General features: G+C 42.5%; 1 protein-coding gene across 3 annotated transcripts in view; it reads right to left on the bottom strand.

Annotated features, from left to right (window-relative positions):
• Positions 1 to 892: 892 nt before the first annotated feature.
• plxnb1b (plexin b1b) overlaps positions 893 to 14,687 on the bottom strand; it is a 116,922-nt gene continuing 103,127 nt past the window's right edge. For all 3 annotated transcript variants that reach the window (XM_042406154.1, XM_042406152.1, XM_042406155.1), the window contains 25 exons: positions 14,332 to 14,425; positions 13,971 to 14,137; positions 13,617 to 13,768; positions 13,315 to 13,420; positions 12,343 to 12,479; positions 11,914 to 12,090; positions 11,571 to 11,805; positions 11,195 to 11,437; positions 9,845 to 10,024; positions 9,524 to 9,672; positions 8,291 to 8,391; positions 7,681 to 7,898; positions 7,417 to 7,595; positions 7,254 to 7,320; positions 6,103 to 6,249; positions 5,799 to 5,964; positions 5,398 to 5,501; positions 5,184 to 5,268; positions 4,216 to 4,382; positions 3,962 to 4,122; positions 3,663 to 3,810; positions 3,280 to 3,344; positions 2,906 to 2,981; positions 2,744 to 2,818; positions 893 to 1,859 (listed from right to left, as the gene is read on the bottom strand). In XM_042406154.1, coding sequence (XP_042262088.1) covers positions 1,755 to 1,859; positions 2,744 to 2,818; positions 2,906 to 2,981; positions 3,280 to 3,344; positions 3,663 to 3,810; positions 3,962 to 4,122; positions 4,216 to 4,382; positions 5,184 to 5,268; positions 5,398 to 5,501; positions 5,799 to 5,964; positions 6,103 to 6,249; positions 7,254 to 7,320; positions 7,417 to 7,595; positions 7,681 to 7,898; positions 8,291 to 8,391; positions 9,524 to 9,672; positions 9,845 to 10,024; positions 11,195 to 11,437; positions 11,571 to 11,805; positions 11,914 to 12,090; positions 12,343 to 12,479; positions 13,315 to 13,420; positions 13,617 to 13,768; positions 13,971 to 14,137; positions 14,332 to 14,425 — 3,504 coding nt within the window. In that variant the 3' untranslated portion in view covers positions 893 to 1,754. The remainder of the gene's footprint in view (positions 1,860 to 2,743; positions 2,819 to 2,905; positions 2,982 to 3,279; positions 3,345 to 3,662; positions 3,811 to 3,961; positions 4,123 to 4,215; positions 4,383 to 5,183; positions 5,269 to 5,397; positions 5,502 to 5,798; positions 5,965 to 6,102; positions 6,250 to 7,253; positions 7,321 to 7,416; positions 7,596 to 7,680; positions 7,899 to 8,290; positions 8,392 to 9,523; positions 9,673 to 9,844; positions 10,025 to 11,194; positions 11,438 to 11,570; positions 11,806 to 11,913; positions 12,091 to 12,342; positions 12,480 to 13,314; positions 13,421 to 13,616; positions 13,769 to 13,970; positions 14,138 to 14,331; positions 14,426 to 14,687) is intronic.

Below are 14,687 nucleotides of genomic sequence, written 5' to 3'. Positions count from 1 at the left end.
TAATCTGAACCCTGTTATCTCTGAGATACCTTCCCTTAACTGAAATTTTACCTAAATTAAACCCTTAACTCAACCATGGAGGGAACACTATTTGAAAGGGTAACAGAGTTTGACACAAGACAAGCACCAACAAATGTCCAAGCATACCCAGCCCTATTAACCACCAAGTAAGCCTTTGTCACTTAAATAAGAAAATACCAGCAAACATTTGTTCGTGTATGAAATGTCTCTGTGCTCCAAATGACAGCAGAAAAGTGTGACAAGATAAACTATACCTAATGAACCTGTAGTAGTATAATCAACACATAAGCTGTATCAACTTGACAGAAAAATGCCAGGTAGTCCTTCAGAACATGCAGCAGTGCCACCTTGTGTCCAATACAAGAACTGCATGCCAATCATGATGTCAATACCCATAAAAAAATTCAACTCGTACCACTGCCTCGGCTTGGAGTAGAACAAGGTGAACCGTGATGTGATTTAATACATTGCTCCTTGTTCAAAACCTAAAAGGAATGTTAAAAAATGTACAAAATAGAAATATGAACGCATTACACGATAAAACACTGTGGTGCACGCTAGTGGTGCGCACCACTTCATTAATATGAGTTTCTTTATGGAAGGATTTTTGTTTTTCCTCTAACATCTTTCCAGTGACTTGTACACTACAGAAACACCAACATGAATAAGTATAAAAGCAAGAAACGAAAAACAGAGTAAACTGTCACTCAGTCGTGTTTTAAGTACCTTAAAATGCCCTGATGAGCAGGTTCGGACTTTCAAATCTCTCACAAAGTAAAGAAAATAAGGAAGTAGAAATGTTGAATCGACTTGGAGTATTGGTGTGTGTGTGAGTGTGTGAGTGTGTGTGTCGCTGCAAATTAGAATGTCTACAGATGTTACCGAGGACAGATCTGTGCTGTGCTGCTGTACTGGTAGTTGTAGCCGGTTGAAATGTACACAGTAGTGTTGGTGGCGCAACATCACAGGAAAAAAAGCATTTGATGCAGCACAGTAGGCTGAGGTAGACAGCGGCAGTAACTTATGAAACTCTGTTATTTGCTGTAGGTAAAGGGGACTCTGAACAACACTGTGACCAAGATTTTGTTGTAAAATGTTTGAATTTCAGAGAAAAAGTTCACTGTTTTCAGAATAGTTCTTACTATAACATCCAAAGTATAATCAGTTACTCCAATACTTTGCACTAGAAATCAGAAATGTGGGAGTACAAGATGTAGATTGACAACCAGGGCAATATGAATGACTGTTCACACACACAAATCACCATACAAACACAAGAAATCACTTTTGACCATACAGCAGCGACAAGCTAATTAAGTTAACGGCTTAACAGCAGGCCTCAATCGTGTCCTTGGCACATCCCGTCTTTCTTTGTTCACATTTTGCTAGGTGTCATCTCTCTGACTCCATGTGCTTCTTCAGAGGGCTCAGAGCCTCAGAGCTCGCACCAAAGTCACAGATGCATCCTTCGCGAACACCAAAAATAAAAAATAAAAAAGACAAATAGGTGCTGGGATGTGAACTTGAATGTCACCCTGAACCTCCATCTCCTTCGCACTGAAAAAAAGTGACGGTTCATTGCCAACCTTCCTCCTGGAAAAGAAGAGACTGTGTCTCTTCCCATTAGTCCAGCTGTTGCTCTCCTGCCTTTCAGTTCAACCTACAGGGTGCAAGTCTCTTCTCTGCCTCCCACCCCACTCTGTTTGTTCAAGAACTGGTGGGCGTTTCTTCTGTCACAAGTCTGTGACTTTATTCTCCACAGCAGCAGCAATCTGCTGCAGTCTGTAGCCGAGCTGCATCTTCTGGGCTGTGGTGTCCTCCTCCAGCGCTGTAATGATCTGATGGGAAGAAGAGGACGGCACAGGGGTGGATGAAGAGAGAGAGAGAGAGAGAGAGAGAGAGAGAGAGAGAGAGAGAGAGAGAGAGAGAGAGAGAGAGAGAGAGAGAGAGTGAGAGTGAGAGTGGTAGTGGTAGTATACATCAGTCATATCAGTTCCTCCTATACATAATGAGAGCTTCTGAGGAATAAAGCATAAATTTGCCAGTATTGCATATTACCTAACTATCATTCATTTCAGTGTATTCATCCATTTATTTACTGCTCCATCAGTTGAAGCTTTAATTCTACTTTCCATGTCAGATTTACTGTAAATGAAGGGTGGGAATAAACATTCATATCATCCTACATGTTTACTTGTTAACTCTCCCTGTTTTCCCACCAGTTTTCCTCATTTTCTCTGTCCACTGTCCTCCCAAATTGTATATACAGTACTCATATCTTTTTTTAAACCTGACTGTGTGAACCACACAAGAATTGCAATGTACATGTACCTTGTGCCTGTGCAAATGGCAATAAAGTCTCTTGAATCTTGTGTTAAATCTGTTAATGAACTACTGGCAGCACTAGTAAATAATACTAACACCGGGGGGTGCCAAAGTCAGAAAAGAAAATGACTGCAGAAGAATCTTTTCGTTTTACATGCAGATCCTTATCTACATATTCAGGAATCTACGTTTTAAGTTGTGGCCTTTGACATTTAATATCGACCTCCAGCATTTAGTGCACACAAAACTGAGTACTCTTTGCTTTTTTATTCAATATATTCTCAACATAATGCACATAATCACATATCTGTATGACAAAACACTCTTCTAATATATACTATTACACCTCTGTTAATAATACACCCAAACACCGTGTCAGGCTGCGCACTAAACACACCTGGTCGTAGTATTTGTTGATGTACTTGTACAGCTCGTGCAGTGCGACCAGGTAGTTCAGCTCTCCTGAGTAGTTCTGAAACACAAAGCATTCATGTTAAATGTCAGTGCTCTCTGTGTCTGTTTCCACTGAGTGAACAGCAGCACATCTGTCTGCACTCACCCTGGACAGTTCAGCCAGAGCAGAGTTCATCTCCTGGTCACTGGCTGAGATGGTCTGCCGGATGTCAGCATAGTACCTGTAATAACGGCAAGTATGATCAGCTTCACATGCAAAACACAGACTAACAGCTGCTTCAACAAGATCATGAAAGCAGCTTTCACACTTAAAACTGAGAGCTTTCATAAATGTCAAGAAAATGAACCTCTAACCAAACAGCATTTTTGCTGGAATCATTACATATTTGTTTTTATATTACAAACCAATGAATGTTTGATATTTTTATTCCAAAATGCATACATTATATCTGGTGTCATGTTGTCCAAGCAGCTGTTTTAGAAGAAGTTTTAAGCAGCTTTAATTCAATCTGAACCCACCGTTCTACCATCTGCTTGTAGCGGGGGATGTCTCTGGCATACAGCAGCTTGTTGATGGGAGAGTCCTGTTTTAAAAGAGAAGGAATGAGAACTAAAGCGAGAGGAGGGACAGAAGCTGCTTCAGGGCTTGTCTGAATGTCTACTCCATTTGTGACTGTTGTGAATCCATGTGATCTCAAACAAATACTGTTTGCCAGCAACTGAAACAGCATTTACAATCTCAGCTTTTCCTTGTTTTTAAGCATCTTTTCCGTCATTTGCTTATGTAAAATCTCAATTACAATTGAAAACCACAAAAACTATTTTAAATTTATATGTTAAAAAAAACAAACTCTAATGTGGAAGAAGCTTCTACATGCTGCCTGTGCCTCATGCTGCCTCACCCTTCCCAGTTTGTGCTCAGCGATGGTGCAGGAGTCCATGAAAGTCTGGGCAATGACGGACAGAACTGCGTCCACGTGGTCCGAGGCTTGGACATCAAAGATAAACTGAGGGTTCTTCACAATGTTGATCCAGAAACGCAGAGGCAGACTGGAGAAACAGAAGGCATTAATCACACAATCAGTCTTTTTAGTGGTTTGAATGCATTATTTTAAACATTAAACACAATTGTGATAAAATAGTGTTTGGTTATTGGATAAAGCAGATCTAATATCTTTCAGGCTCTGGGTCTATACTGTACCTGTTTGTCTTCCAAATGTGTATTGTCTCTGGGTCGGAGATACCGTGTTGTCCCGCCTGGTCATCCAGCAGGTCAAAGAAGTATTTGACGGCCAGCGGGACAGGACGACTGGTGCTGAGGATAACTGTGAACAGGTCGTCTACAAACTTCTGCAGCGTCCCCTGAAGAACATGGAGGGAGAGATTCAAAAGTTATTCAAAAAATATTTTAAATGACCTTGACATCTATGTGGAAACCTGTGTGTGTGTGTGTACCTTCATGGACAGCAGGCGGGTCAGGTAGATCTCAGGTATGGCCTTGGCCCTCTCTCTCTCCCTCAGGCTGCCTCTGCGGTGTTTGGGCAGCTCAGGCTCCTCACTGGCCTTCACCAGATGCCACAGCCTCACTCCTCCTTCATCTGCATCCTCCAGCATCGGCGTCTCTGCACAGTTCAACAGTTTTAACCCTTAGTTCTGTCTGATACACTACCTGACCGATAAAGACCTGCGTAACCCTCAGCTATACTGAGAGCTCATCAGTTTCAGTTAACCAAGTCAAAATCTGACTGAAAATGAGACTTTGAGAATATGATTTGCAGCATAAACACATAGTTTCATTAATGTATTTTTGAGCCTTTTCTGTTTTCTTCTGTAGGTTGTGCTAATGTATTTTTTTCTTCTTTAAAAACTTTTTTTCCTTTTTTGGTGAGATGTCTTTAGAAGCTCTTTTGGGTTTGTTAAATCTCACCAGCATAATCATACTTACTCCTTTAATACATTATGTTTTTTGTGTCTTGTTATTTGTGCAAATACATTTACAAAAAAACACTTTTTAAATGTAAAAACGAAACCTTCTACAACCAGAAGCATATTCTGGGACGTGACCCCCACAAGACCTTGTTTATTTTAATAAGTATGGAGTGTGTCCTCTAACAGTACAACTTCTTAAAGCCTGGGAATATAAAACCCAGGTATAGACCAGTAACAATGAAGCTTTGTTATACACATTAACAACTGGAACCCAAGTGCCCATTTTCCAGTGTGCAGCACATGCTCAATCACTCAATCACTTCTGCTGCCTGCGTTCACTTTGTATATATAAAGGGAGATTAATATGACAAAACCAGACATGACTGCTGCAGCTGTACACGTAGAAAGGTCTGCAAGTAGGTGGTTGGTTCAGATTCATTTCAGGTCACAATGAGGAGAAACTATTTCAGAGTTATCACTGTAAAGGAACTCACTCTCTCCTGCTACATAGTCGTGGTTGTCATGGTGAATGTGCTTGCTGTGGCGAGGGACCAGCGCTACTGTCGCACCGTCTGGGACCTTGATGAACAAAACAAAATATACAGTTAGCTCTATATAACCACAAGCCACATTCTTACTTTTATTGACTAAAAAATACTGTATTTTCTTTGAGGATGAAGTGTGTTAGTTGAAACCGTGAACTCTGACCTTGTAGTGCTGCAGGGTGTTGAGGCGTTTCCAGTTGCCCTGCACCACAGATGTCAAGTCCTCGTCTGACAGGATGAGATGACCGGCGACACCAGACCTCCACTCTGAGCAAAACACACACACCATGACAGCCAGACAATCAGTGTGTGAACCCCTAAAGTGTGTGTGGTGTTTTGGTCATTTATGGTTCTTTTTATATAGATATTAATCATCTTAATGCAATGATAACTTGGGTGAAAGACTGAGTAATCAATGGACTTTTCCTGTAATTACTTTTGTCTTGCTGTAGGGGGCACCACAGCTCAACAAATGTAGAGTGTGAAGTGTAACAATTCATAATATCTTTCCATGGTGTATAATATATATGGTATGTATAGAGGTAGGTGTGTATGGACTCTCACCCAGGTCCAGTGAGTCGGCGTGCGGGCGGTGGGAGAAGGAGGTGCCCTTATACACCTGATCCAGCAGCTTCTCTTTCACCTGTGTGATGGTGTCACAGTCCAGCACTTTGGAGGGCAGCGGCTGGGACTCGTTCACTCCTCCACCCTGCACCAACACATTCAGAGTCTGCAGAAGAAGAAGGAGAAAAGAGGAGTAAGAGAACGGTAGATGGAGTGCTGGAAAAACACCAACTTCCTGAAGGTCGCGGTGGACGTCTGGGAAACTTAATTAGATGGTTTGGTTTAGAGTTAGAGTTGTTCTCACCAGGGTCTTGTACTCCACGTCCTCTCGCAGCAGGCGGTTGTCATTGAGGGTGTACTTGGCCTTGCCGGTCACAGCGTCCACCGGTCCTTTATCTACCTGGTGCTTTATGGCTCTGAACAGCATGTAGAGAGACTCCCCTGCTGAGTCCTGGATACACACACACACACTCAGTGAAGTCAATTAGTAACGCTCTACCACACACAGAGAGTGAAAGGCTCAAATGACAAGGACGTTCTTTTGTGTCTTTTAAATCAGTGGCTTGCAACTTTGTGCCAAAGAGGCAAAAAAGTTTACAGACTTGTCATTCTTCTCAAATTCATACTGTACCAAAGCAGTGTAGTTTGTTCAGGAAAAGTCGGACTTTAAAGCTGGACTTAACAACAGTTCTTTAACTATTTACGTAAGCTTGGTTGAGTAAGGTTTTTTCCTAATGCCCTTCCCTCTGCAAGTTGACAGATGTCATTACCTTCCGACTGTACATTCCTCTGCTATTTAAAAGTTAAACTAAAGTTACCCTAAAATGTTACTCAAGGGAAACATTAACTTTCAGATATTATGTTTGACTGTATGATATTAAGTATGACTTTCCAACAGCTGAAATATACAAATAAGTCACCTGTTCCATCTAATTTCACACTAACATGTACACAGGTGAAGTAACCTTACTGTTTGTGAACAGATAGTCAAGTAAGATTTGATATGTATATATGAATTTGCAGAGGCCAGAGCAGCGGTTGGGGTGTGGGTGATGAATGGGATGTTGGAAAAGAACTTTTACTTATTTTGCCTATTGTGCACTTATGTGTCCGTTCACTGTATGAACATACACTTACCACTGCTACTCTGTCTGAATGGTGAGAAATTTAATCTTAAAAAGTTGGTCATAAAAAGAATCTGTGTAAAACACTGGAGTAAGTGTTTTCTTGTGGGCATCTATCATTACATTTGGGGAACTAACAAGTCTTTCTAATTGACTTTCCATACACACATTACCACTACTGCTCAGGCTGGTGATCTTCTCATCAAGCACAAATCAAATCCTCTAGAATGATGCTTATTTATAACCCAAGTGTCACTTTTGGAGGTCCTAACATTTATGACTGGAATAACATTTTCTTGTGTGTCAGATCATGCGTTATGTGTTGACTGACCCTGAGGAAAGCGTAGAGGCAGATGGACATCCAGTTGGTCAGCAGCTTCTCCACCACCGTCTCTGTTCTGCAGAGAGACCACACAGAGTCTGAGCCACTGCAAAAACATCTGTAAAACAGCTTGAATGTACAACCACACTCTCATTCTCCTTCCTCTTCTTACCGCCGCAGCATCAGTTTGGGATTCTTGGCAACGTACTGCTCCACCAGGTCATTCAGCAGGGTTTTGAGGATGTCGGTGAAATACTCCAGTTTGCCATGCAGGGCTACCGTCAGCAGGGAGGCCACGTATGCTCGGTCTCTGGGTGAGAAAGTCCGCTGGCTCTCCAGAGTGTGAATGAACTGAGGGGAAGAAAAGAAGCTAATTATCCTTCTGTTCAAAATATAAGCCTCACTGTGCTCACAGATTGTGATGATGTAGCTGTACCTTGGTGAGGAAGAGTTTACTGTTGAGCAGGTTGGACAGCTGCACCAGGCCCTGCTCCACTGTCTGCCTGCGACACTCCTGAACGTCCAGGTCTCGCCTCAGCGGCGACTCCCGGTGGCCGGGGAAGAAAATGCGCTCTGCATACATCCGGTAGTCGAGGAAAGGGATGCCGGAACCAACCAGGTCACTGGACATGTCCATCATCTCTGTCATCAGGTCTGGGTCAGAGTGAAGAAGGAGGGGTGAAAGGTCAGGAGGTGTAGCTAAAAGCTCTTTTATCTCCAGATTCCACTATATATTACATTCAAAGTGCATGCTGGGAACTAATTTGGGAGGCAAGAGCTGGTAAATATTGACACTGGACAGTGATGGCAGACTAAAATTAAACTCATTCCTCAGCAGCAGACATGTGGGATGTGAAGAACATTTCATCCAGGACGTGTGATGTAATAGATCATTTCATGAGCCCGGTCTAAAAACAAAGTGGATCTGTTGGCCTCCTCAAAGTAAAACAAACTTTCCTGTTTTTCCATCTCCTCTCCCAACTGCCGTCCTCTCTTTCCTGCTTTCTCCTCTCTCATGTAACTTTGCTCTTCTTGTGCTCTTTTACCTGTGAACTCCTTCTTGCAGCGGTCCCTGACGCTGGTTTCCAGGTTCTCCAGTTGGATCTGGACCTTCTTGTAGTCCCTCAGAGCCTGCTTGCTCTTCCTCCTGTCAGACACAGTCAGGAACAGGAGCAGAGGTTCACACAAGGATAGAGGAGAGAGGACAAGTAATAGTTTCACACTGGATTAGTGGAAATCCAATGAAATTGTGAAACAGTTGACTCAAGTAATTTGACCCCACAATCCCCCACCAGTAAGGATCAGTGTTAATAGAGGGGTCGAGCTGGGTCAGAGTAGAAACACTGCTTGATTTGGTAACACCCTAGGGTGACTATCCTGATCCTGCAGGTCACACTTTGGTCCTTTGATTTTAAACCTTCACGGGTGTAAAATCAACGAGCCTACATGAGCTAACAATGTTCTTCCCTCCCAGTTTGATATTGTTGGTTGCCTAAAGGTTCTGTAACACTCAACTGAGTAAAACAAAACACATTCTTCCATTTACAAATAACAACTTGAAGAAATTACTTGAAATCATGAGCAATAAAACATGCCCATGCCCAATTCATATGCAGTTTTTCTGCTACTGCATTACTTGGTCTGGTATGACCAATAGCTTATGTTGGCTAATGTTAGCTAACTTAAGATAGACACTGGTGTGTTGCTGACATTACTGAGTCAGTTATGACTCTTCTATACTTGTGTTACTGTTATGCTACACTGTAGCATTTACAGTTATCCAGCAACTGTTTCAGGCCACAGGGCTGCAATAGCAATTGCGAAAACTAGCTTTTTCCTGCCATTTGCTGACACATTGCTACATGTCTTGGTACATTACTGCCACCAACTGTCCATTGGTGGAATAGAATAAAACCACTGGCAGGAATGTATTTCACTTGTGTGTTTGTAAGCGTGCATCCTTTGAATGTGTGCTTGGAATACAAATAATTCAGGCCTGCTCATCACGTCTGTCATCCCTGTTTATGTTCAGGGATGACGTGTGCCAAATTGCAAATGACTTAACTGATTCCATGTGTCATTCTTGTATTGTGCCTGTTTCCTATATTAACACTGTAATTCATAGTAAAAATAATTGCTCCATAGCGCCCTTAATTTAATTTTTTTTTATGTATAAGTACTTTTAACTTACTTATTCATTGATCCAAAATTGTCACTTGTTCTTTTCTATACTTAAGTGCACATTTAAACACACACAGACACAAAGTTCACCCCCTAACCTGTAGATGAGCACGATGATGAGGACGATGAGGGCCACAATGGATGCTCCAACCCCGACTCCAATCTGAGCCTCAAGGGGGAAGGTGGACAGGCTCAGGTTGTCGTACTGAACTTTACCCAGGGAGAGGTTCAGGTTTCCCATTTGGACCTGAAACACACAAACACACATCCTTAAGTAACAGTTAAAGGCTTCTAACAGCAGTAAATATCCCTGCCTGGTGCTCACATAATCCGCACCCTGCTTGTCCAGTCGTATGCTACAAGAGACATTTTCATTTTTCAGTGGTTTTAAAGGTCCAAACAAAGCGTGGTAGACTCACTGTGAATTCAGGCAGATTGTCAGAGCCCTCACGCTTCTTGCCATTAAGTCCCGATGCAGGCTGCTGAGGTGGCGGTTCGCAGTACAGATGGTTTCTTGTCAGGGTCTTGACAGCGCACACACCGTCCCCGACCAACACCACCACCTCGTCTTTAGTGATGGCCAGGTCCAGGTTTTCCCCCTGCGAAAAACATGAGGACAGAACAGATTCTAATTTATTTTGTATCTAATTTCCCTTCAACTAGTTATTTCTTTGTATGAAATGACAAAAAATATGTTAATTAAAAAAATAATTAATTAAATTTGCATTGGTGTAAGGCCTATAAACGGTTTATGTTTTTCTATGCAAAGGCCATTTTTGGCAATTTTAGTCAGTCTGATATCTCACACTTCAACACTTCAGTCCATGGTGAAATATCAGGACGTCTATTAACTGGCACAGATATTCATAATCACCAAAGGATGAACCCAATCCCTTTGGTAATCTTCTGACTTTTCATCTAACACCAGCGACAGGTCAGAAATTGCCCTTGCCTGACATTTCAGTTCATGACGAAAAATTTCCAAAACTGAATTTTCTTTAGCCTCTTTGAACTTTGAGATTAATGCTTATATTAGCATGATAACATGCAAAAACGCTTAATGTCACATGAAAAGCAGCATGTTAACATCATCTAGTTGTTAATCTGTCACAGTGTAGGAGAGATAATAACCTGGCAGCAAAGTTGTTTGATAGTTATCACTTTGACAGAGAGTGTACAGTTGGCGGTAGTTCCTACTGATGGTGGCAGATTGCCATTAATAAAACTACTTACACATTGTGCAGCTCCCTTATGTAGTAGCATATGATGCAGATGCAACAACAACTCCTTTCAATCCTTTTATTTACAGGCTTATGCCACTGTCACTCCATGTCTTGGCTAGGCACCTCAAAAGTCATTTTTAGGCTATTATTAGTTAAGCTATGTCAGTGGCACTATAAATGTTTTGGAACAGATTTACAAAAACGTTTTACATATTTTAAAATAGTAATTCTTTTCCTTGTATGTCCAAAGATAAGTGAAACTCTGAAATGGGAGGTGACTGTCACATGTTTTTAAATGGCCAAAAGCATCATTACATATCAAACTGCCTGGACACTGCTGCTGCTCCAAAACAGCTTCTTTTTTTTGGTGTGTCAGCGGATGATTGATGACACCAAACAAAGCTGCTTTTTGGTTTTGGCTTCCTTTGCTACAAATAGCTGCCTGGATGCCCACAGTGCCAGATAGAATTAATAACTGACATGTGTTATAGATAAGCCTGGTTATGTTTTTATTTAATATTACTACTGCTTCCAGAGCTGCCTGACCTCTAGCTGGATGAAGCTGCCAGGGTTGTAGCGGTAGGCCTTCACAGGGTCCTGCTGGTTCAGGGGGCGCAGGATGGGGTTGGGCTCGTAGCTGAAGGGCTCGGAGTTCAGACTGTGGAAGTCAAAGCGCAGGTTGTCCAGCAGAAACTCCACTGTGACCTTTGACCCCTTGACAGAGGAGTTAACCATAGGAGAGCGGCACAGGATCAGGGAGGAGGAGTTCACCTCGCAACGTTCCATGAACTGATGAAACAGGTAGAGTACGGTAAGTTAGGTAAAGGGAGTGCAAACTGATGTGTTACTGATGTTCACAAAAAGACACACACACACACACACACACACACACACACACACACACACACACACACACACACACCTGTTTGTCGGAGCAGAGTGGGTCTCCAGGACACACAGGGTCAGGAACCATCCTAGGTGGCCTTCCCATGGTCCTCTCTCTGTCCTCCCTCTGCTCTCCACTCCTCCTCTTCCTCCTCCGCTTCTTCTTCTTCTTGTTCTGGCTGGTGGACTCCTTGGGAGAGACGGTCACCACCATCCGGGGCTCCTGCACCACGTCCAGGTTGTGGCCCGACACATAGATCAGTCGACCACCACTAAACGGAGAAAGTGTCAAAATTAAATTTACGGCACTTAAGAGTTTTCTAAGTATGGAAGAAGAAGAGGTAAGGGTTGAGTGATGAAGGTCAGATTCCCACACTTACGCCAGAAAGCTCTTGGCTGGAGTGGCGTGGGTGATGTTGGGGTTGTGGGTGTAGCGGTAAGCTGAAGTGTGGAGGTGGCGCTGGCTGCTGCCGTAATGCAGGGTGACCCGGTGATCCCCTGTCTTATTACTGCCGCCTGTCACACACTGAACACTGGAGCTCTGCACCTCCGACACACTGAAGAGGAAGAGGAGGCACACAGGACAGATAAATAAATAACGTGATACGTCATTGACCCCAGAATGAAACCATCTTTTCTCTCTCCGCCCTCTGACAAAAGGAGGTCAGAGGAAAGAAATTAGGTGACAGCAGCATCTATAGTAAATCTGGCTTTGAACCCACAGACTGGTCATCATTCAACAAATTAAACATATCCACTTCCTTGTGCGTGTGTGTGTGTGTGTGTGTGTGTGTGTGTGTGTGTCTCACATGTTACAGGGCACCCCTCCCACAGTGACGGTGAGGTCAGAAGAACGACCTGTCAGCAGGTTTCGGCCAGTGATGGTCAGAGATGTTCCTCCAGCTTTGGGCCCCCTTTCAGGTGATACCCCCATCACAAATGGGTCCTGAGAGGGTGGAGAGGATGGAGGAAGAAGGCGGTTAGAACTTGCATCAATCTCACAAACCTACAGAGGAACTGATCATTAACCAGCTGTAAGGACGGCTGTGCTTGCAGTTCATATTCCATGAATTTATTTTCCTCTACTTCCTGGAACGAGATGCTAAAACACATTTGTAAGACTGCTTGTGATATTATCAATCTACAAATTTCAGGTCATTGTACTGCTGAAGTTACTGTAAATATGTCTGGATATGGACACACTGTATGTCCCCTTATCTTAATGGCTGAAATGTAACAACCTGTGAGTGATGTAAAATAGGCTTTGCAACAATTTGCTAATGATATCACGTTCCATGAAGAACAAAAAAGATTATCTGAGTAATCAAGCAGGTAATCCACATAAACTTAATTGTCAGCAATTGTCATAATCAGTTAAAAGTTATTTATCAAGATAAGCTGTGCTGTATCTTTGGGTTTGGGACTGTTGGTCAGACAGTACAAGACACTTGAAGGAAACTGTGATGGGAATTCTTTATTATTTTCTGTCATTTTAAAGGCTATAATAAAGAAATAAGAGAAACAATAAAAACTTAATTGATAAATAAAATAATCATTAGTTGCGCCCCTAGTTCCATGTTGTTGAATATTGAGTTAAAGTCACAAATCTCAAGTGAAGTTTTTATTTGTTTTACTGGACATGAAAGATATTTTGATGATTTTTTGTTTTCATTGTATCTTCTTACTGTACTCCCTCACTATTGGCTGCTGCAACAACACCACAGATTTACACAGAGGTTTAATATAATCTACTATAATCTAATCTAATATAAACGGATTACCTGGTAGCTGAATGTCTGGCTGGACAGGCCAAACTCTCCTCCGCTCACTTTAACAGACACGTGGCCCACCTTCTCTCCTCCGCTGGCTTTGGTCCTGCACACAATCCTGGAAGACATTCATCACACTTACCATGGTGTTTCTTTATAAACCGGTGAGGACAAGCATGTACCCTGGAACTGACACACTGGGATGATTCACTAAATCCACCATGGCAAGGATTCAAATTCCTTTAAAAACATGAAAACAGACAAAAAGAAAAAAACCCTCCCTCATCTTTGCCCCTGCAGCAGCTGGTCCGTACCTGGAGGAGACCTCATAGAGGCTGGGGATGACAGTGCAGGGCACCCCGGCCACAGACACAGAGTGGAGGATGTCTTCAGCCTTCTGACCCAGGTTGGAGCCTGAGATGGTCACTGTGGTGCCGCCTTCCAACAGTCCTGAGAGTGGCTCAATCTGAGAGGAGTTATGAACTCTTTCTTTATCATAGAAATGTTATCTTTCACATCAATCATTTTTTTCTCTTTCAACTCTGATAAAAAAATCAATGGTCTTGGTGAGGAAAGAGAAAAAAAGAAAGTACTCGCTGTGATCTAAGCTAATGAAGATAAATCATGAATCATACCGTGTGTCAAAGAGGTCAAAGGTCAGTACTCACAGAGTGGATGACTGGCGCGGGGCATGTCTGCTGTACGGGTTCACTGCAGGAGTCTGAATACAGACATCTGGCCTGAGCACCACCACACCACACACAACCATACTTATGGTCGGCTGTATGGCAGCGGCTACAGTCAGACCGGCCCACCGAGCAGTTGTACAGCGTCACTGAGGGCAGGACAGACACACAAGAGCATCAGACAAGTGTTTTGCTATCGAGTGTTGACATCTTAATGTGTGGTTGACTATATGGATGTTATTCAATACTGAATGCAAAAAAAGCATATATTCCTTGAAAAGGAGAATAATGCAAGTTAATACAGTACCACTGAAAATAAAGCAGAAGTGTACTTTGACCTCACCATACAGATCAGGAGAGCTGTCCACATGGAAGGTGTCCCTCCTCTTCACATACACCATGGCATTGTATTCCTCCACTGGTGCAGAGTATGTGTACTGGACAAACAACAAGCTTTCATTTAGGATTTACAATCTATGACTAAGAAGTTTAAAGTGTGTGGGAATTTTCCATATTTCTTCTTTAGAATTTGGCTTGTTTGTGTTTTTCCTCTCCAACAGCTTTAATAGGATTTCTCAACTGAGGTATAATATGTACACATCAGTATTCCTACAAGGTTAGGATCTATGTTCTGTACAGTGACCTCATGGTTAAATTCTGTTAATTCCTCTCTGAACAAAATCCAATGATTCTGTGACA

This window comes from Thunnus maccoyii, chromosome 3 (assembly GCF_910596095.1).
Source record: "Thunnus maccoyii chromosome 3, fThuMac1.1, whole genome shotgun sequence".
NCBI classification, from domain to species: domain Eukaryota; kingdom Metazoa; phylum Chordata; class Actinopteri; order Scombriformes; family Scombridae; genus Thunnus; species Thunnus maccoyii.
Note: the sequence above shows the minus strand (reverse complement) of the source record. Positions and strands in the feature narration are given on the sequence as shown.